Below are 22,016 nucleotides of genomic sequence, written 5' to 3' on the forward strand. Positions count from 1 at the left end.
TGCATCTCTTCCATTTCCCGAGACATTCTGGGGTCCTCATCAGCCTTGGGTATAATCTCCCCTTAATGTACTCCACTTACGGATACTATCTATGATGGTTTTGGGCCTGCCTTCAGAGCACAAACATTTATACTTGTTTTTGGCAGATCTTCCTAAATTTGGATTACACATCAGGGACAACTGTTAACTATTGATACTTGGAGATCCTACTTAGCTGAATGTGATAGGAGAAAAAGATAAAGATCACTTGTCAGGATGAAAAAGATTCAGGGAGGAACATGGAGACTTGGTAGTGCGGAGAAAATGGAAGCAGAAGAGTAAAACTACTTGCTAACTAGCTAGCATGTACCTTGATCTTTTATCAGCACTTTTTCTATCACAAATTCAAACTTTAACTCTAAACCAAATTACCATGTTGGACTCAATCTCTTGCAGGAAAACTCAGTAATTGTAGTTTGAAGCCATAATAAATACTCATTTCCCATTCTGGCCCTTTGCTTTGATTCTGCTTCAACAGTGGTATCTTTATAATACCAGTAACACCTTTTGTTTGTCTCTGCAACTATCCCTCACCTCTTACTAAATTATGGAGCTCTTGTTGCTCTCTTTTTTATCTGGGATATGATGCTCGCCAGAAAAGCATTTACCCCATCAATACCCACAGATCTTGTACCTACTCCTCTCTCAGCTCCTCATCCTGTCCAACAGGGTCTGTCTCTGCTCTGATCTACATGCCCTGGGTCTTGTTCCCTCAGAAAATGGGTGTAGGACTTCTTGTTTGCCTCCCTGTCTTCCATACTTCTTTATTCAGATTCTCCCAGCCCACCCACTCTTTGGAGTGTTCCCCAGTCCCTACACCTCAGTGTGGTTGCAAAAGCATCTTACAACCATTTAATTGCCTCCTTTATGCATCTTTTAAAATAAGCTCTTTCCTCTGTGCCTTCCAGAACTAGACTCAAGCCTCTGCTCTTCATCATGGCCTTCCCATGGCAGTGATCCTTCCTTCCCATAAGCCCCTTTGTCCCGTGTCTGCAGTACCCTGTAACCTCCTTGTAACCTCTTTGCAGAAGCTAGGTCTTTATTAAAAGGGACTGTTAGGCCCCACAATTTGAACACAAGGCACCTGTGAGGAGTTCAAAGATTTTATTAAAGAGATTTGTTAGAGTGGGGAGGAAGGAAGAGAGAGAGAAAGACGAGAGAGAGAGAGAGAGAGAGAGAGAGAGAGAGAGAGAGAGAGAGAGAGACAGAGACAGAGACAGAGACAGAAACTGTAGAGTATTACAGATTGACAGGCCAGGGCCGCACCCCATAGAAAAATGGTTGGGGTATGACCCCCACCAACTGTGTGGAAGGGTTTATTCTAAAACCACTTTCGTTAGTGCCACCTGTGGGTGCCCCTTTGTTAGACTTTCCATGCTTGGTCGACCACTAGATTCCTTCCTTTTACTGATTGACTGGCACTATCTGCAAGCATTGTAAATTTTGTTTGTTCTGTTCCGTTTCCCAAAATGTGGTCTTGGGTTCATGCCCAGTTCAGCTATCAGTTACATAATCACACAGAATAGCAAAATGGCTACTAACAACTAAAATGGCTGCACGTTGGTTCACACCAAAAATGAGTGTACTTTGGTTCTGACAGGATGGTGTATTAATAGGCTTCCTATTCCATTAATGTCACATTGTAGGTCACTGTCACTGTCACTGTCCTCTCGTTGTTCATTGATTTGCTCGAGTGGGCCCAGTAACATTGTGAGACTTGTTGTTACTGTGTTTGGCATAGCAAATTCATCACGGTAGCTTGCCAGGCTTTGCTGTGCGGGCGAGATATTCTCGGTAGCTTGTTGGGCTCTCCGAGAGGGGCGGAGAAATCGAACTCGGCTTGGCCATGTTGGCTGCATGCAAGGCAAACGCCCTATCTGCTGTGCTATTGCTCCAGCCCACATAGTAGGTACTGCTCAATAATTAAATTCAAAGCCCTAAATATATGCAATAAGAATTATATTTTGAAAACACCTTTGGGAAAAATGTCAGAATCATAAAATTCAAAGAAACCGAAGTCTCTGAGTTGAGCTACAGAAAGAAATCTTCTATTTTTCTCCTACAGAAAGAAGCTCTAATAACTTTGGATACGACTTGTTGACATTCATTATATTGTACAACAATCTTATTCCCATTAGCCTACTGGTAACTCTGGAGGTTGTGAAATATACTCAAGCCCTTTTTATAAACTGGGTGAGTATCCTAGTAGTGTTTCAGAGTTGTAGCTGCTGAAGAATTGTCAACCCCTGTTTTCTAATACTCTCCTTGAAGTCTTAGTCATTTAGTGAAACTGCAAGAAAGGTAGAGGTTGTTCCATGACCCACTTAGGGAGTTAAATGAGGGAATGTTAACCCCTGTTTTTTTTTTTTTGTTTTTTTTTTTTAGTACTCTCTTAGTCATTTAATGAGACTCCAGGAATAGGGAGAATTTGGTATATGACCCAATTCACACTCAGAAGACAGCCAGCCAGGAATTCCTAGTGAATTAGTTGCCTTCTGCAGTTTGTTCCTTGGTATTTCCACTTCCTGCTGTATGACACGGGGCCAGGTGTACAGATGTGGCTATTCCAAGGGCTCTTGGGAGGATTTAGTGAGGCTACAGAGGCGAAATGCTCCAGAGATGCTTGTGTTTTGGTGAGGATGACTAGGCTGACATAATCCCAAGTGCTTTTCATGCCTTTGAGTGCCAGTTCTGAGGAAGGTGAGCTGTGCATGTGTTCTTTAGGATTCCTTACACATCAGATCTCATGCTATAGCACCCTTGGACGCTATTCTCAGAGTGGAAGTGGAAGTGCTGGGGATCCATGTGGCCATTCAGCACTGGTCTTCAGCAGCTGGTGACCGTAGTCTGAATGCTGTCCTGTGCATTTATTTGAGATTCCCAATGATTAGCCAAGTGTGAATTTGGCTAGGCCACAAAGATCATCTTGAAGCAATTCTTCTGTATGTAATTGAAAACTTCATGTTACAGTTTTTTCCTACACAGTAGTCAGCATTTTTACCTCTAAATGAAAAGCAAGCATTTCCATTGTATCTGCTTTTACTTTATTTTGTGCTTAGTCTGAATGAAGCCTTGGTGGGACAGTTTCCTGAAGTGCATTCCTCTCCCCACCTCCTTCTCTCTTTCAGGACACAGATATGTATTATGTTGTAAATGATACTCCAGCAATGGCCAGGACATCGAACCTTAATGAAGAGTTGGGACAGGCGAGTGCCTCTCTGGGGACTTTGTTAAAGGGGACAAGCTTTTTAAGTAGTTTGAGCATTAAAATAGTGAATATTTTTGTAATAATGTAATTATTATGCTTCTATTAAGGATATTTTAATTTCATTTATTTTTGTTTATTTTAGGACAGGCAGTGGTGCTCAGGACTTACTCCTGGCTCTCCAGTCAGGGGTCACTCCTGGTGGGGCTTTAGGGACCATATGGGGTGCCAGGGATTAAACCCTGGTTCAGCCATATGTGAGGCAAGTGCCATACTTGCTGTGCTATTTCTTTGGCTGCAGGAGATTTTAATTTTAAAATAAAGGTGCATTTTAGAAACTTTTGAAGGCATTCCATCCATTTATCTCTGCATATTATTATCGATGTATATTTATTCTATTCTTTAATTTAGGTAAAATACCTATTTTCTGACAAAACTGGAACCCTTACGTGCAATATCATGAATTTTAAGAAGTGCAGCATTGCTGGAGTAACCTATGGGTATGTGTGTTTATCCTTCACTGAAAATTTCATTTGTATTCTTCAGCAACAAAAAGTGGACAGTATTTTGACAGCATATTCAAAGGGCCTTAGGCTTGTAATCACTTTTCAAACTAATTGAAGTGTAAGACCCTCAAAACTTTGAACAGTTAAAATCTGGTTTATTTCTGCAACTTTAACCTAGTGAGAAATGTCAGAAAACTCTACATTTATATTTCTTCACTTAACAAGTTCTGACTCATGATTTGGTTTTGATCTCTTTTTTAGGTAACTTGGTCACTGTAGTAGTAAATTTTATGGTTTTGTTTTACAAAATTATTATACCATCACCACCACCAGTGTTCCCAAGTCTTTCTGTCACTGTCTTTATGTCACCTTGTCTTTCTCCCCTCCCCTTAGTTACTTAGTTATTTTGGTCTTGTACCCCAAAGCCAAGGGTTTGTCAGCCATCAACATTGTTCTTCCTGTATTCTCTCTCTATATCACAGATGAATGAGATCATCTGGTTCCGTGTCCTTCCTCCTCTGGCTTATTTCATTTCACATAATGGAGCATTTCATCTTTTCTGACAGTGGTGTAATATTCCACTGTGGTATAGACTACAACTTCTTTATCCATTCATCTGTCACTGAACATTTGTGTTGTTAACATATCCCAACTATTGTGCAATGAACATAAGCATAGACATATATTTTCAAATGAATGTTTTTTTGCTCAGTGGTCACATACCCAAGAAGTGGAAGTGCTTGGTCATATGGGAGTTCTTTTCTTATGTTGTGGAGACACCTCCACACTGCTTTCTATGGGCTGCACCAGGCGACATTCCCACCAACAGTGCATATGAACCCCTCTTTCATCATGTCCTGGCCAACACCATTTCACTGTTTTTGATAAATTCCAGTTCTGCTGGTGTGAGATGATACTAAATTGTTGTTTTGATTTGCATTTTCCTGATAATAAGTAATGATGCCTACTTGCCATCATTTTTCATATGCCTATTGCTCATCCTTATATCTTCCTCAGATATGTGTATTTTAACTGCTTGCGCCACTTTTGGATGGGCCATTTTTTGCTTTTTGCAGTTGAGCTTTGTGGATACGTGATGTGCCTTAGATAATAGCCCTTTTCCTGGTGTATGGTGTGAAAATATTTTTCTCATTAAGTAGGGTGTCTTTGTTTTATGCCCAAGTTTCTTTTGCCATGCCTTTTTTAGTTTGATATAGTCCCATTTATTCTTGTTTTCTTTGCCTCTGGAGTCAAATCATTGAAGACAATTCTGAGGTCCATATTCTGGATAGTTCGGCCTATGTTTTCCTCAGTATTATTTATGGATTCTGGTCTAATCTCGAGGTCTTCAGTCCACTTTGAGTTAACTTTTTTTTTTTTAACATGGTGTGAGATTGGATAAAGTTTTTTTTTTTTCTTCTTGTGTGTGTGGCTATCCAGTCTAGCCAGCACCACTTGCTGACAAGGCTTTCCTTGCTCCACTTCATTTGATTACACTTTTTTGACCACTCTGTTTCTCTCTCCTTCTGACAGTCATTTTCCAGAATTGGCAAGAGAGCCGTCCTCAGATGATTTCAGGTAAGTTCTAAATGCTCTAATGAAAAATACTTAAGAATAATTTCATATTAGCACCTTTCTTTTATGTTTTTTATTTTTTTTTTGTAGGAGTACTGCTATTTTGTAGGAGCCACTGATTAGCTGATTGAATTGGGCATGAACTCCACCTTAATTTTTTTTATTTATTTTATTTTTTCTTTTTATATTTATTTATTGAATGACTGTGGGAAAAGTTACTAAGCTTTCAGGTTTAAGTCTCAGTCATACAATGATCAAACACCTTTCCCTTCACCAGTACTCATTTTTCACCACCAAGAACACCAGTATATCCCCCCCTCCCACCCCTCTCAATGCCTTGGTCTCAATGGCCTTGGGTCTCTACAGGGCCATTTCTGCCTGAACATCTTTCCTTATTAAGTATTGGAAATGTCCCTGTTTTAACAGCAAGAGAATTTACCTCCTCCTGCTTCTCAGGTCCCACTGGACCTCCTGTAAGACTCTGAGCATCCAATTTTTTCCTCCTTCCTTCCTTCCTTCCTTCCTTCCTTCCTTCCTTCCTTCCTTCCTTCCTTCCATCCTTTCTTCCTTCTTTCCTTTTTAATTTTTATTAGTGAAACACCATGAGGTACAGTTGTAGACTTACAAATTTTTGTGCTCGGGTTTCAGTTATACAATGATCGAACACCCATCCCTCCACCAGTGCCCATTCTCCACCACCAATGATCCCAGTATCCCTCCTACCCCCCATTCCCCCCACTCACCCTGCCTTTGTGGCAGGGCATTCCCTTTTGTTCTCTCTCTCCTCTTGGGTGCTGTGGTTTGCAAAAGAGGCATTGAGTGGCAATCATTTTTGGTCCACAGTCTACTCTCAGCACGCATCTCCCATCCTGGGAGGGTCCTCCCAACACCCTTTATTTGGTGCTCCCTTCTCTATCTGAGCTGCCTTTTCCCCTAGCATGTGTGGTTGACCTCCTTTTGAGTGTCCAGTTTGCTTATCATTATGTCACACCTTCCATATGTGTTTGTTCTATTTTCTTATTTTCTATCCTTTGCCGTCCAATATTTATTTGATATCATTTTCAATTTTCAGAAGCATTCTCCTGTCTTTATACCCTGGATTTTGCTTCTTCTCTTCTACCCTCTCTGCACTGCAGTTCCTCTATCCTGGTGTTTTGCTTGTTTATTGTGTTTTAGATAAAATTTTATTCAAAAGCCTGGTGATAATTAACTGTATGTTTATTAGATTTATTTCAAATGGCAAAATAAACAGCAAAACCTAACCAAGTTTGCCATTTAAAACTGTCATTTTGAATATATTTTTACAGAGGCCACAGTTTATGTCCCCGGAAGTGCTGGAATAGCCATGGTCATTCCCAGTGATACTTGACTTGGTTGGTTTGGGCTGCCTGTTTGGTGTCAGGCCCAGCAGTGCATGGGTACCACCAGGGCTGTCCTAGTGGTGCTTAAGGGCCACAAGGGGTAATCCTGGCGGTGCTTTTGGATAGCATAATGTAATAGAAATTTTTTGGGCCTTGCACATGACTGTCATGTACTGTACACTGTGTCATTTTCCTGTTCACTGTCATAGCATTTTTAAAAAAAAATTTTGTGCCACACAGAGCAGTTTTCAAGGCTTATTCCTAGCTCTGTGCTCAGGGGTGGGGATGCTCACTGTGTATGTGGTGGTGGGGATTGAACTTGGGTTAGCCACGTGCAAGGCAAGTGCCTAGCTGCTGTACTATCTCTTCAGCTTCTTAAAGGAACTTCTGAATTGAATAAATGTTTTCTCTTCTCTCTTCCAGCCGGATGTGTACTGCCCCTTGTGACTCATGTGACTTTGAAGATCCCAGGCTCTTGAAGAACATTGAGGACCAACATGTAAGACAGAAGTTCCCAAACTTATTTGGGTAAAAGATCAGTTACTCATTGGAAACCTGCCTTAAGTCGACAGACAGAAATTACCTGCATGTGGGGTTGCAGGGGTAATATCCCCCTCTCTGGGCAGCACAGTGTGCTTCTCACAGCTTTTGGCACACTTGTGGTCAGGTAGATGTGTAGTGCTTGGAAAGATACAGTTTCGGAATCCAGGGACAAGATGCAGTTTCAATCTTTTTTTGTGTTGTATGCTACTACTTCAGGGAAATTATTCCAGCAAATAATTTAAGTGGATGTACAACTCGATTTAAATATGTGGGTGAATGCACACGAACATTCAGACCAACCTTTTGTGTGATTCTGTAGCAGTTTGCCATGGCTGTTGCATTGTATGGTTTGTTGATTTCTTTCCTATGAGTCTATTTCTTCATGGTTTTGAATCTTAAGGGGTATTGGCATTTTGAAGAGTCACTGAAATGTCCTTTGGCTCGGATAACCTGGAAAGCAAAAGACATAAGAATATATACGTACCCTCTCCTGTGTGTTGGACAGACTGATTTTCCTGTGGTATTTGCCTCCTTCAGGAGGTGGACGGGTTACTAAGTAAGAATGAATTACCCAGCAAATAAATATAGAAATGGGAGTCAGACCTAAGATGATTCGGTTTTTAAGTTATGTTGTCTCACTGTTAGCACAAAGGTGGATTTTTCTGCACTGGTGGGTTCTTGAGAATTGAATGAAAGATTTGCAATCCAAAACCTGAATGGTTAAGAGCTTAGTTTATAGTACAGTTTAGTAGATGGGTCCGGATCCTTCTCCAAACACCAGGCCTCTCCTTTACCCATGTATGGTGTCACTTATTCTGTCCCTGCACTGCCCTGGTGCCATGTACTGCTGCCTTGACCTGTTCCTTGCTGTCTGCTCACCTCCAGTGTATGATGACCTGATCTTGTCCCTGGGCCACTCTCTGTCCACTGTATGCTCTTTTGTCTGATATCCTGTGCCTGAGCCTTTCTTGGACCATACTCCAGTGGTTCCCTGTCATCCTGTCCTGGCTTCATTGAAGTCTCCAGCGTGGTGTCTGTCCGAGTGTCAGACCCCTGCCTAATTCAGCCCCTTCCTGATCTTGCCATCTCTTTGGGCCTGAGGCCCCTGCCCATTACTGCCATCTGATTCAGCCTATGAGCTTTCCCTCATCCTGCCTTCTGTCTGGGTGCATGACATCCCCATCCTGATCCTGGGTTCTGTCTGGGAGAAAGGGGTGAAGGGTAGGAAAGGTGAGAAAAAAGGGGGAACAGAAGGAGTCAGGCCTGGCTGGCAGGCTTCCTTTTATCTGGTGCCATCTCCCACTCCCCACCATTCCTTTTTCTATTCTGATTTGCTGCCTGTTGGTTGGGTGAGATTTAAGTGACCAACTCAATTCACCCAGAACTCCACCCTTTCACTCCTGCGGTGACTTCACCATCTCAGCTATTGTTAACAAACTGAAACTGACTATAAGATCCCAAGAATTCATCTTGTTGTAAAGGATCCTCTGTAAAAATATTTGAAGATATTCAACAACCAAAGTGTTTTACAGTCACTCTAGTCAATATAAACTAGATTGAATATGATATTTTTCACATTTTATTTATTTATTGTTATTTTTAATTGAGTCACTGTGAGATAGAGCATTACAGAACTGTTCATGATTTTATGATTGGGTTTCAGTCATACAGTTTTCAAACACCTCTACCAGTGTAATTTCCCAGCATCAATGTTCCCAGTTTCCCTCCCACTCTCCCAAATTCCCCCAACCCTAGACTACCTCTATGGCACTAAATATGATTTTTTTTCTGCATTGCTCGAGCGGGCCCAGTAACGTCTCCATTGGAGACTTTGTTGTTACTGTGTCTGGCATATCGAATACTCTCGGTAGCTTGCCGGGCTCTCCGAGAGGGGCGGAGGAATCGAACTCGGGTCGGCCATGTTGGCCGCGTGTAAGGTGAACGCCCTACCGTTCTGCATTGAATCTTTTATTTAAAAATTTAAAAAAAATTTTCATAAAGTTGTTCACAATAATTATTTACATTCAATATTTCAACACCAATCCCACCACTATTACTTTTATTTATTATTATTTTTTTAATTTTTATTAGTGAAACACCATGAGGTACAGTTGTAGACTTACAAATTTTTGTGCTTGGGTTTTAGTTATACAGTAATCGAATACCCATCCCTCCACCAGTGCCCATTCTCCACCACCATGGATCCCAGTATCCCTTACCACCCCCCCATCCCACCCCAACTCACCTCTGTTGCTGGGCATTCCCTTTTGTTCATGCTCTCCTTTTGGGTGCTGTGGTTTGCAAAAGAGGCATTGAGTAGCAATATATGATTTCTTTTTTCCTGAAAAAGTTTAGTTAGGTTTTGTGGAGTGCAGGGGAAGGGGAAGGGGTGTTTCTAAGCAGTACTCAGGGCCCTGGGACCACTCCTGATGATCCGCTGATTGGGTGTGTGGTTGATTGGGTGTTTCTTGGGCCTAGTGGTGCAGTGCTGGAGGCCACAATAGTCACCTCTGGTAGTTCTTTGGGATCCTCCGGGACACGCAGTGCTATGAATTAAACTTGGAGCCTATCATACATCAGGCCTGTGCTCCCGCCCTTTGAGCAATCCCCCCTGGGTCCCTCAAACTTAAGTTTTAAGGTTAGGTAAACCTGAACAAAGTTAAAACTTTATCTTTCCAAAATTTTATTTAGAGATATGTTTGAGTAGGATAGAGTGTTTGTCTTGTATGTGGCCAACCCGGGTTTGATCCCCAGCTTCCCATGGGGTTCCCCAAGCATAACCAGGAGTAATTCCTGAGCATAGATAAAGGAGCTTTGCCAAATGTGCACCCCCCCTCCCCATCAAACAAATAGAAAAAGAGAAAGGTTTATTTATTTGGCTGAAGGCTCTTGAAGCAGAAGCATGGCAGCTCTATGGAAGTTGCCCAGGAGGAGAGTTGTTTAACCAAAGGTGCCATAAAAACAAAACAAGTGTACTGGGGGTTCTTTTGCCCCACAGAGGACGCAGTCATCCTCAGGGAGCTACTAGGCTGAGGGCCGTAATGAAGGCAGTTCACCCATTGTGCTTGCCTGGTTAAGTTAGAACAGTGAGTGGGAAAGGGGACAACTAAAAGCTGATGTCAACTTTAGAAACTGCTTTTGTGCCTTCTCCGAATAGATAAGTTGTACAAAGCAGCAGGGGAAGTGAGGTGGGGATGGCGACCAAGCACAGATGACTGCGTGCGTCCCTGTTTGGACCTGTGACTCGGTCCTTAACCTTGATCATTCATTCATTCATTTGCCGATGGTTTCAGGGCCTAGGCTGTATACAAATTCTTGCTAGAGACTAGGAGAAAAGATGAATAGAAAGCACTGAAGGGAAGAATGAGGCTGCATTCCCAGAACGTAGGTGACCCTGAAGGGGTGGGGAATCCTATAAAACCCCTGGAAATCAATCCTCTTTCTCATAGAAATAGTTCCTGTGTATGCAAAAAAATGAATACGAATCCCACAGCTCTCTCTCACCACCTGTGTTCGGTGGTCTTGGGCTGCTTCCCCTGTCCCGGGGTGGCCTATGGCAATGGGCAGATGAAGGAGGAAACAACGGCCAGGCTGGTTGGTATCAATTAGAGTTTATTCCAGTCTCATTTCCATTCTCTCCTGATTCTCCTTCCCCTGATTCCCCTTCATTCTCCTCCTTGGATCCTCCTAGATTCTCCCCTCTCCCACTCTTCAGGCCTAGTTATCTCCCAAATCATGAGGAGGTTGGGGTAACAATTACACATAAGTATGATCATACAATTAATGGATGTAAGTTCCCTCCCTCAGAGGAAGCTTCTTCCAGGACAAACTCATACAGCAAGAAGACCTGTCTAAGGGCGAAATACCATCTATGGGCGTGGTTCTCCTTTCTTTAGTCCAGCAACCATTTAAAAATTCATCCTAATTCTACTTCTTAACATTATTAGTCATTTTGTATGAACACAGTTAAGAGATACATTAAGTTCGTAGGGTGGCTCTCCTGGAGACATCTCACGATGGCTCTCAGACTACAGTGCTCAGGCCACATTAGTCTTTCCTAACGCTAGCAGGTTCCTAATCTAGTTGTTACTTTTTGGATTATGACAGAATTAGTCCATGACCATGCTCTTAACTCATAGTTAAGTATTATGGTGCTTGTCCCAGCCTATTTTGATGCCAGGGTAGCTCACAGTTTGCCTTGGGTCCATCCAGTCCCTCGTTGGGACCCTGCTTTTAGGGTGCTAGGAACTAAGGGCAACTGAGGCTTAAGTTGAGTAAGTTGAATCTACTTACTCAAGAGTGGGAGAGGGGAGAATCTAGGAGGATTCAAGGAGGAGAATGAAGGGGAATCGGGGGAAGGAGAATTGACTATTCAGAGTCAGTTAGCTCACAAGTTACAAAAGCGTAGCATTAACTGACTTTCTGTGTTTATATAAAAATGACATTGCTCTGAAGTAACTATGCAAAGGACTTAAGGAGAAGAGAAAAGCAATTTAGAAATACAAATTGAGTGTCCTAGAAGGATCTGACCTAACAAGTTAACAGAGTCTGATTAGGGGATAAAGGAGATTGACTGGTTGGGGAAGCAGAGCACAAGAAAGAGGTTACAGATAAACACAGAGGAATGAGAGTGCCTCAGGAGCACTGTGATGTGTGTAACTCAGTATATCTAAGCTCCCTGTGGTAAGGGAGGAAAGACATACCAATGTTATCCTACAGTTCCAGTTTCTTACCAGAGGACAATGCACATCAGTTCAACTCCCAGCATTTTTGAATGTTAAGCATCAAACCTATGGTGCTGTCAGAGAATAAGCACAGAGGTCACAGCTCTGGTTGCTGCCTGCACAAATGGTTGTAGCGTTTTCTGTGAGAGTCAAACACCAAGGAATGCTTAGGGCTCCAGGATGCCTGTGGGACTTCTGAGACTGGGGCCTGTGAGTGGAGTTTGAATGCTGGCATTATGGCCACATACCTCTTCCCTACTGAGTGCATAGTTTCCAAGTCAGAGCCACATTGGAGGGGAGTCTTGGAGACTGTGCTGCTTGGCCATCCAAACAAGGGAAATGTTTGTACCTTGGTCATATGTGGTCTCAAGGGCATCTTCAGAGGAGAGAAAACCCAGTCTTCCTTCCCAGGAAGATCCCACAGCTGTTACAGATTTTCTTTCTTCCTTGATCATCATTTCTGATTTTCTGGGCCTCTTAAGACTGTAAAGCTTGTATGGATAGATATTCGTAATGTAGTTTGCCTTTCAGTCAGTGAAACAGCCTATGGAAAATTAATGAGTGTCTTGATTGCATGGCTAACCAGGGACTTCCTTCCTATTTGTGTGATAATTTCCTCCTAAGATTTTCCAAGGAAAAACAAAACTTTCTTTTAAATCATTACATCTAAGTTATTGAACTTGAACTTGGGTACTTCAAGAAAACACCATTTGCATCTTTATAGCAGATACTTTACAGTTGCAATTGCAGGGCTGAAGTGATAGCACAGCAGGTAGGGAGTTTGCCTTGCATGAGGCCAACCTGGGTTCGATTCTTCCTTCCCTGTCAGAGAGCCAGGCTAGCTACTGAGAGTATCCTGCCTGCATGGCAGAGCCTGGCAAGCTCCCTGTGGCATATTTGATATGCCAAAAACAGTAACAACAAGTCTCACTTCGTGTTCCTGGAGTGAGCAGATGCCGTTGGCCTACACTAGCACACGACAGGGATGTTACTGGTGCCACTTGAGCAAATCAGTGAACAATGGGACAACAGTGCTAAATAGTTGCAGTTTGTTGTAAGATGATTTTAGACAAGCATTTAAATGAATTGAAAATATTTCTAGAATATACATAAAATATTTTGTGCAAATTAGTTATACTAATTATAATGAGATATCTAGAAAAGAAAGAGAATAGGAGGTTACTATTAGCTAAACGGGAGAATGTGGCAGAGGCGGAGTGGTTGTTTAATGGATATAGTGTCAGAAACATAAAAAAAATTTGATAGTTAATGCTGATTGGCATACAGAACTCTGTGTCTGTCTTTAATATCAATAAATTATATTTTAAATGATGGCTAATATATTATTTGAAGATTTTCCCCACAATAATAAAGCTTCAACTTCTAAACTTGTACATATATACACATATGCCTATATACATGTTTGTGTATACATGTACATATAAATTCTCCATAAATAATCAGTTCCTTCAAGTGACAAAAATTTTCTTGACTGGGACTATACCTCAGCAATAGAGTACCTTTTTCACATGTCTCTGCTCCTGGTTTTGACTCTCAGCATCATAAAAAATGCATTTTGGAAAAGCGACAGAAAAAAGGTTTTTTTCAAATTTTACTTGTCTAAAATAATATTGCAAATAGTTCAGAGTTTAAGTTTGTCTTTTCCCCCTTATTTATTGTAAGGGAAAAGTGAAAAGTTATCATTTGTGGGTGATAGAATTGTCTTCCTTGAAAACCCAGTAGGAACAAGTAAAATTCAGAGAATTAGTAAGTCAGTTTCAATTGGATTTTTAATTTATTTATAAAATGCAAAGGTTTTAGTGCCTTCTGAACAATAAGTTTATTGTAAAATATAGTATATTTCAGTTATGATAAGTCAGTATATAAAATACCTGAGGTATAATGCCTCCCATATATAGTAGGCACACAGATTATTTTAATAAATAAAAAATGAATAGGAAATATGCTGTGAATTAAATACAGAAGTTTTAGAACTTTTTAATAAATGAGATGTGTTTTCGGATGGGTAGATAGTATTGCGATCTCATTTCTCCACTGATTCGTTGTCTAATCTCAATGAAAAGTAAGGATTGTGTCTGTGTGGCCAGGGTGGACGGAAATGTATTAAAATATGTGCCCAAGAAAATTTTTATAAAAGGCCCTAGATGAGTGACAAATGGCCTTATGGGTTATAAAGGATTATAAAGTTGGAGAACAGGTCCAGGTCCCGCACGATCCACAGCTGTGCCCCTCCAGTCCCCTCTTCTGCCACGTGCAGCCCTGTCTGCTATCGGTTATAAAGGATTATAAAGCTGAAGAACAGGCGAGGTAGAGAAGAAATACATGTTTCATCTATAACTGCAGCAATTGGTAGGTCAGTCCTGCTCGTTTGAGTCAACATCGCTCTGCACACCTCCTGTTGGCCAGACCTGAGCGCAGCTTAGCTAGGTGGCCTGCTTGCCCTCCTGGGTTTCAGAAAAGCAGAGAAACAGTGCCCAGCATGTGGCAGGAGTGTTGGAAGTATCAGACATGAGTGAAGCGAGGTGCTGGCAGTGTCAGAGGAGGGGTCCCTAGGTGCCCCTTGCTTCTTACCTGACACGCGGGGCAGCACAGTAGGAATGCTGTTAAAGAGAAGCTCAGAGGATGAACACACAGAAGTGGATAAAAGCCAGGAAAGGTTGCCCTTTCCCTGTTCCAAACAGGACAGGGTCACAGGCAGATTGCACATCCGCGAGGCTGTATAGGCAGACAGGGCTGTGCGTGGCAGAGAATGGGGCTGGAAGGGGACGACTGTGGCTCATGCAGGACCTGGACCCCGTCACCTCTGCTCTAACAGCAGAGGAAGCCCTTCTGGGCTTTGAACACCAAAGCCACCCCATTAACGAGGTCCCATGTTTGTAGCCCACAGCTCCTTGCATCCAGGAGTTTCTCACTCTCCTGGCCGTGTGTCACACAGTCGTTCCCGAGAAGGAAGGAGACGACATCATCTACCAGGCCTCCTCCCCGGGTGAGCCCCTTCCCTGGACAGCTGAGCATCGGCAGTGACTTGTCAGAGTGGTGTGTCCTGCTGGAACCTCACAGTCTCAGGTGCTGCTGGCAGAGATCGATCACAGCTGTGACCAGCTGACCTGGGTCCCTCTCCAATCGCACTCAGAATGCAGAAAGCCCCCTGGGCCATCTTGCTTTTGCTAGGGATGGTCATTGCGCCAGACAGAGCCTTCCACTCCTCATGGAGTTCATGGGAGTTTTCAAGGGTTGCACTTCCTGTGCTCCATGACCTCCCCAGTCTTCCTGAAGCACCTGGTTCTGATGTTCCATCAGAAAGTCATGGAAGCAGGTGGGAGTGATAGTAAGGCAGGCAGGGTGCTTGCCTTATATGTGGCCAGCCTGAATTTGATGTTTCCAATTCCTGGCCACCCATAGAGTCTTCTGAGCCCACCAGGAGTCAGCTCTGAGCACTGCTGCTTGTGATTCAAACACCAAGCCAAACCAAACAAACCCAGAAAGTCATGGAAGCATTTCTTAAGTTCATCAGAGGACTTTGATCCCAACAATGAGCAGTTGGCATATATATATATATATATATATATATATATATATATATATATATATATATCATCTTTCTCCTGGGGTCAGTGAGTTTTAGTTCCACCTCCCCGTCTGACAGAAGTGCTCTTCCCAGACTCCTGGGCCCAGGGGGCAGAATGAGCAAGAGATCATAAGGGCTGGAGATCTCTGCATCCCTAGCCCTTGATACTCTGCACATCAGTCTGGTCTTTTCTCTCTCTCTTTTGTTTTTTTCAGCGGTGGGGAGGGGGTAGGTTTTGGAGCAGCACCTAGTGGCTCTCAAGGTTCACTCTTGGCTCAACACTTGGAGTTCACTTCTGGGTGGTGCTCAGTGGACCCTGTGTGGTCTGGGGATCGAGTAGCGGTTGACTGCATACAAGAGAAGCACCTTCCCACTATATATTATCTCTCTTCGCCCTGTCCCCCCAAGTCCAGGCCTTTTTTCCACATGTGGCTTTTGTTAATTTGAAAAATAATGCTTGGAAACAGTTCTGCCATTCCCATCAATGAGTCAGTATTTCATCAATTCTTTCTTGACAGACGAAGCTGCTTTGGTGAAAGGAGCTAAAAAGCTGGGCTTCGTCTTCACAGGCAGAACTCCATACTCGGTCATCATCGAGGCGGTAAGTGAGGGCCCTGGGCTCTTAGGTCCGGCTCCCTGCTGCGGGCTCCATGGGAAGTAGCGAATCTGTTGGAAACAGAACTAAATTTCGGTCCTGTTTAGGGTGGGGAAGGAGGCCTGTGGAAGAAACGGAGACTAATGGAACCCCGTGGGTTTATCATTTGTTTCACTGCATCGCAGTACTTACCCCTCTCGTGAAGATTCTTCCCCACCATCTACTGGCATTAGAGTATCTGCAGCCAGGAACAGATCCAGTGGGTGAAATTTGGTGACTGGAAAATATGTAAATAGGAATGATTGAATTGTGCCCCTTAAGATTGTCAGTGGGGGCAACTGGTGGTCAGGACTTGCCAGACTCTGCTGTGGAATGATGGCCAGAGAGAAGGTGTAGCACCCCTGTTTTCTAAAGTAGGCAGGCCTGGTCGCCACTGCTTTCTCCGCTGTCTCTTCCAAGTTGGACAGGAATTGTGGATTGTTACATGTTTGGGCTGTGCCCTTAAATCTCTAGAAGTCTTGGGGCCAGAGCAGTAGCCAGCAGGTAGGTCACTTGCCTTGCATGTAGTTGACCTGGGTTTGATCTCCAGCATCGCATATAGTCCCCCAGACAATGCCAAAAGTGATTCCCAAGTGGAGAGCCTGGAGTAAACTCTGAGCATGTTGGTATGTTCCCAAGACAACAACAACGACAACAAATCCATAAAATTCTTTAATATATTTGTATATTTGAGGTTCATTTTCAACAGGCTTATCCTTATATTGTTTTTAATTTGGTAGTTGCTTTTGCTTCTTTGCAAAATGTCCAAAATGTTACCCTTTTCTTTAAAATGCTTGTGTGTGGGGTTGTTTGTTTGTTTGTTTTTGCATTTCCAGTTCTTTTCTAATCGAACAAGAGATTTAGATAACATTTCTTTCTTTTTATTTCAACAAACATAGGGAATTGAGCTTAGGGAAGTGTGCAGTTACTGAAACCGGAAACTGAACAGAGACGTTTCCAGCATGGAGCTTTTCACAGATGAGGTCTCCTTCCCCCAGGTGAAGGGGCTATTCCACCTTCACTGTGGTTTTCAGTGGTGTGGATGCTGCTGTGCTTCTCTCTGCATTGCGGACGTGGGGTGTGAGTGTGGTGTGGAGGGACGGGGCCCAGTGGGAGAAGCCAGAGAAGCTGCTCTGCCTTCCCGAACCGGGTCGAGGTGGGCTGTGCAGGAACTTGCCGGGTATCATCTTGGGAGTCAGTGCAGTGTTGGAGGTACTGATCTGGAACATGAATTTGTACCTCTTACTCAGCTAAGCAAAATTTAAAGATCCCATGGTTAGAAAAGATTAGTAAATTACAACTTGTAAAATCCTACTTACCAGTTCAGGAGTACTTAAGTCAGTTATCTGACATTTATGTCAAGTGTCCTTGTTGGTCGTCCTAGTATCATTGATGAACAGTATGAGGGAGTCATTCATGTAACAGGGGTGCAAAGAGGGCTTCGTCCTTAGTGCTCACAGCCCATGTGCGTAGGAGTGTGGCAGCAGTGGGCATGTTTCTGAATGGGGCCAGGTGGGGCGCAAGGGAGCTGATGGTTACAGAGAGTGAAGAGAAGAGAAGGGGGTCAGGAGTTGGGGATTGGGCAACAGACTATTCAGAACTACTGAGTATCAGGAGTACACTTGGTGATCTGAGTTTTTTTCTTTATTTACTCTCCTCCTCTGAAACCTAGGGTATAGGTTCTGTCATAGTCCACAAGAAAGCCACAGTTGGTGCAGAAGCCAGCTTTGGACTCCCTGTTTGTGTAAGCCCACAGCCCAAAGACTTTCCTCTGATATATCAAGGAAGTAGAAAGAAAGTTAGATCATAAGGTTTGGAAAATGGTGGACACGTATTCTGGAATTTTTCTGGGGGAAAAATGAAACTTGAAGAATCTGAAAAGTCATTTGATTAAATTACACAAAAACTGGAGCAGATGAATGGTTTCTGAATTCATCAGTAGTTCTAAATCCAAATGCAGAAAGCTTAGCATGTCCATTATGTTCACACTTTGTATCTGGAGAATAGGAGCTTCTTTATAGACATGAACGTGAATCTCAATGTGAAGTCCTGTATTTTGCAGAAACAAATGAAATGAATGTTGTGTTCCAAGCCTCATATGGATGTTAGGTATATGGCACATGCATACACCGCTGTGATATGTGTAAAATTCTGACTTCAGAATCATTAATAGTTTGATGGTTTTGGATGGAGCTGTGTTACTTGTTTCATTTTCCTTCAAGTCTTGGAAAAGAGACCTCACCAGCTAGTAGCTCTGGTAGCAGTGGTCACCAGAGAAAAAAGAGAAGCTTCTACCAGAAGGGGGAGCTAGGGCTCCACCAGACTCATCTCTGGCACCCTGCCTATGCAAGGCACTTAGAAAGAGGAAGGGGTACAGGGGGGAATGTAGGAGTTATCTGTCTGCCTGTCTGTCATCTATTGTATACCCGTCCACATTGTAATGGCAGTCATTATAAAATTTTAATACTTTATACTTCACTTTAAAAACCTGTTTTTCTTCCTTTAGTTGGGACAGGAGCAGACGTTCGAAATCCTTAATGTCTTGGAATTTTCTAGGTACGTTTTTCTTTCATGAGCTTGAAATACAGTACATGCATAAATCAGTACCCATCATATATGTAGACTCATATATAAGTATATCTAATATCTTGATCAGTGTTTGCATCTTGAATGGTATGATTAAGTAGTGATTAAATATGATTAAATAGTGCTTAAGCACTAAATATAGTAGATAAATTTCCATAAATTTGCTTCTCCCTGAAATTGACTTTTGTTAAAGACAGCAAAAGAAGTAATTTTTCTTGGTTTGTTGAAATGGGATGTCAGTTATTGGAGGGACAAGAAGGAGAAAATGAAGCTAGATTCAAAATAGGTAAATACAGTTAGAGCATATAGATATGTAGATATAGACACATACATATATATATATATTAAAGTCTGTGATCAAGCTAGAGGGAACAAAGAGATCAATTGTGATTGTATTTCTTGTTCTGCTACTTCAGTTGACTCATCCTTTTACAGCGGAAAATCTATTGGCTTAAGCCAGCATGGCCATTAATCCTGACAGCAGGCCTCTGATGTAATTGGTGACAACATTGCTTTATACATTCAGAACCTGAAATACTGGGTATATAATTTTGTTGAGACTACTTGGCAACTATGTAGCTGAAAGAGAATTTAAAATCCAGGTTTGATAAAAGTGCTGTGGGTCAGAAGGCAGGAATTTAATTATAAGGCTGGAAAGAGAATGCTCTCTAATCTTATGAGCTTCCAGTCCAAGATTGTTATTGGTAATCACCTTAGTGGAAGGCCAAGGAGATAGGTTGTCTGGGGCCAGTGTAGTAGGGATAAAGTTTGTCTAGAGATATGGAATAAAAGGACTGGAGAAGGCCATTAGAGTTTCTCCTGTATTTGTATACTTGATACCTAATGATGCTGGCAGGGGTTGGGTGGGAAAGGAAGCAAGTCCACAGAGATGGATTAAAAAGAACTCAAAGAGGAATCTATTGGGGGGAGGGGGGCAGGATTGGCAGCTCAGTGAGTGAGAGCCATGATGAATAAGGAGGCCGACTTGGCAGGGTGGGGGGAAGAGCACTAAAACATGTCTTAAAGCTCAACTAGAGATCACGACAGATTTGTCATTTCCCTCTATTGTACATCAAAGAAGATGGCCTGAAGATCATTTGAGTAGATTTACATGGAATCATACATTTTGCTACTTACCACATGGTTCATTTAGTATTTTTGACCTGTAAAACAAGGAATAAGATGTTATCACATTGTCAGAAGTAAAATAGATGTACCCTGTAAACCTCAGACTTGCAACTGCACATAGCTGTGGTATTGAATCTCCAAGGCCAGAAAGGGAAAGTGGTTTTTTTTTGTCCACTGCATATTGAATTGGAGATAAGTTTCAATGAAAGTCTTAACCTGAAGAAAAGGAAGAGAAAAATGGGTGTTGGGTCATCCAGAGACAGCTAGACAGCATTTTGATTTTTTCAGTGCTTATTCACAGGTGATGGGGTCTATGAAACTGACCAGTGACAGTTACTTATTTTTGCTTTATATTTTCACTCTTGCAGTGACAGAAAAAGAATGTCTGTGATTGTTCGAACTCCTTCAGGACAACTTCGACTCTATTGTAAAGGGGCTGTAAGTATTGCCTGGTTCCCCTGTTGGCTGCCTTGTTACTCTGCTGCTGCTCCTAAACCCTCTCCTTACCATTCCCTCCCCCCCACCCACAGCCCCCAAGTTTGTAAGGATCATTCAAGATGACTGTAAAATAGATTTATTAGGAAACTCTCACTGAAGATCCTTTTGGCTTAAGCTAGTATGGCCAGGATAGTCAATAAAAAGCATGCTTTTAGCCACTAGTTCAGGAATAGTAACTTGATCTGTTTTGTAGAATCCTGAAGAGTATGAGTTACTATTCCAGTGTTGTAACCATTGGGTTGTGATTTGGGTTGGGTAATTTGTATTGACATGTTCTCATCATCTTTTAAGTAGTCTGTTTTAAAATTGGTTCTCTTACTACTTACTTATCCCATTATTGTCATCTATTTTCTTATTAACACAGAGGTGTGAGTTGACTAGTGTTATTACTGACTACTTTTGCTAGTTATATAGCTCAGCTATTTGGTTCTAAGACCAAGTCAGTGAGTTAAAATGCCTTATCCAGATTGTACCTTCAGGAATAATGTCTGTGGTTACTTACTAGAGAAGTTTCTCTGATGTGTAGAGCACCAGAAACCACAAGGAGGATATAAAAAGTTCTCTTCTGAGTGGGATGTTGGCTTTGAGTGTTGTTTTTGCAACATCTCTTTGCCATTGTTGACTATTCATGCCACTTTTTTGGTGGCATGAGGAAAAGAATGGAGTCGAGTGGTTTCTCAAAAAAAAGCCTTCTCTGTAATAAAGACGTTACTGGTTGTAGTCTTACTTGCAAATTCTACATTGTTGTGTTCTTTAATGTTAAGGGGAGAAAGAATTTAGTTCATTTTTTGAGACTCTGTCAAGGAAAAGTAGCTAGGGCTAGGAAGGAAGAAGGCTCAAAGGGCTGGAGCACATGTTTTGCCTGGGGGAGTCCTGGGTTTGATTTCTGGCAGTGCGTTGTTCCCAGAGTACCTCCAGGACTGACCCTCAAATATGCTCTGGTTCCAGCTCCTTAGGATTGCTGTGAGTGTGGCCCCAAACCCCAAACCAGAAAGAAATTAGAGATGAAAAGCAAAGGAAGCTCTACTGAGAATCAGTGATTTGTGGAAAATTTTAGTACCCTTTACTAATGGTTGAAAGAAGTATGATCTTGTTTGTACACCATAAGAGATTTACACAATGAATAAAGTAGGGGCGCTGGGAGATAGTAAATCGGTTAAGGCATCTATCTGACACATGCCTTACCTAGGTTTGATTTCCATCACCGAGTGGTCCCCTAAGCATTGCTGGGTGCAGGCTTGAATACCTCCAAGCACCACCACGATGTCCCGAGGATCCTGGCACTGCAGGGCCTGAGCAACAGCACATCCTCAGACCCTGGTCTCTCATCCTACTGAGCACTGCTTGGGAGCCCCCTATGACTTTATAGGCATTCATAGATAATGCCTATGAATTCCAAACACATTGTGTCTGGACAGCTCATTCAAGAACTTTGTGTTTAAAATAGCAACAAATCAGGATTGCCTAACTTATGTTCTGCTATGATGTAGTTTTCACTTTTTTTTGTTTGTTTGGTACTTACTCTAAGAATCACAGAGGAAGACCCTGACTGTAGAACAGTTGTAAACACACAAAAATCTCCTATAGTGCATTTTTCTTTTCTTCAGACGTATTTCTCTTTCAACCTG

At 42.3% G+C, this 22,016-nt stretch overlaps 1 protein-coding gene and 1 non-coding gene across 3 annotated transcripts in view; both read left to right on the forward strand.

Annotated features, from left to right (window-relative positions):
* The window catches only part of LOC130017871 (phospholipid-transporting ATPase IB-like), a 688,232-nt gene that overhangs the window by 173,367 nt on the left and 492,849 nt on the right, over positions 1-22,016 (forward strand). For both annotated transcript variants that reach the window (XM_056108642.1, XM_056108649.1), the window contains exons 12-20: positions 2,105-2,232; positions 3,168-3,245; positions 3,656-3,744; positions 5,284-5,328; positions 7,110-7,185; positions 14,855-14,960; positions 16,061-16,143; positions 18,683-18,732; positions 20,259-20,328. In XM_056108642.1, the coding sequence (XP_055964617.1) occupies positions 2,105-2,232; positions 3,168-3,245; positions 3,656-3,744; positions 5,284-5,328; positions 7,110-7,185; positions 14,855-14,960; positions 16,061-16,143; positions 18,683-18,732; positions 20,259-20,328 (725 nt within the window). The remainder of the gene's footprint in view (positions 1-2,104; positions 2,233-3,167; positions 3,246-3,655; positions 3,745-5,283; positions 5,329-7,109; positions 7,186-14,854; positions 14,961-16,060; positions 16,144-18,682; positions 18,733-20,258; positions 20,329-22,016) is intronic.
* LOC130019576 (small nucleolar RNA U3) lies at positions 20,852-21,062 on the forward strand. Its single transcript, XR_008791870.1, has one exon. It is a non-coding gene; the product is annotated as a small nucleolar RNA U3 (small nucleolar RNA).

This window comes from Sorex fumeus, unplaced genomic scaffold (assembly GCF_029834395.1).
Source record: "Sorex fumeus unplaced genomic scaffold, SorFum_2.1 ptg000008l, whole genome shotgun sequence".
Lineage (NCBI taxonomy): Eukaryota > Metazoa > Chordata > Mammalia > Eulipotyphla > Soricidae > Sorex > Sorex fumeus.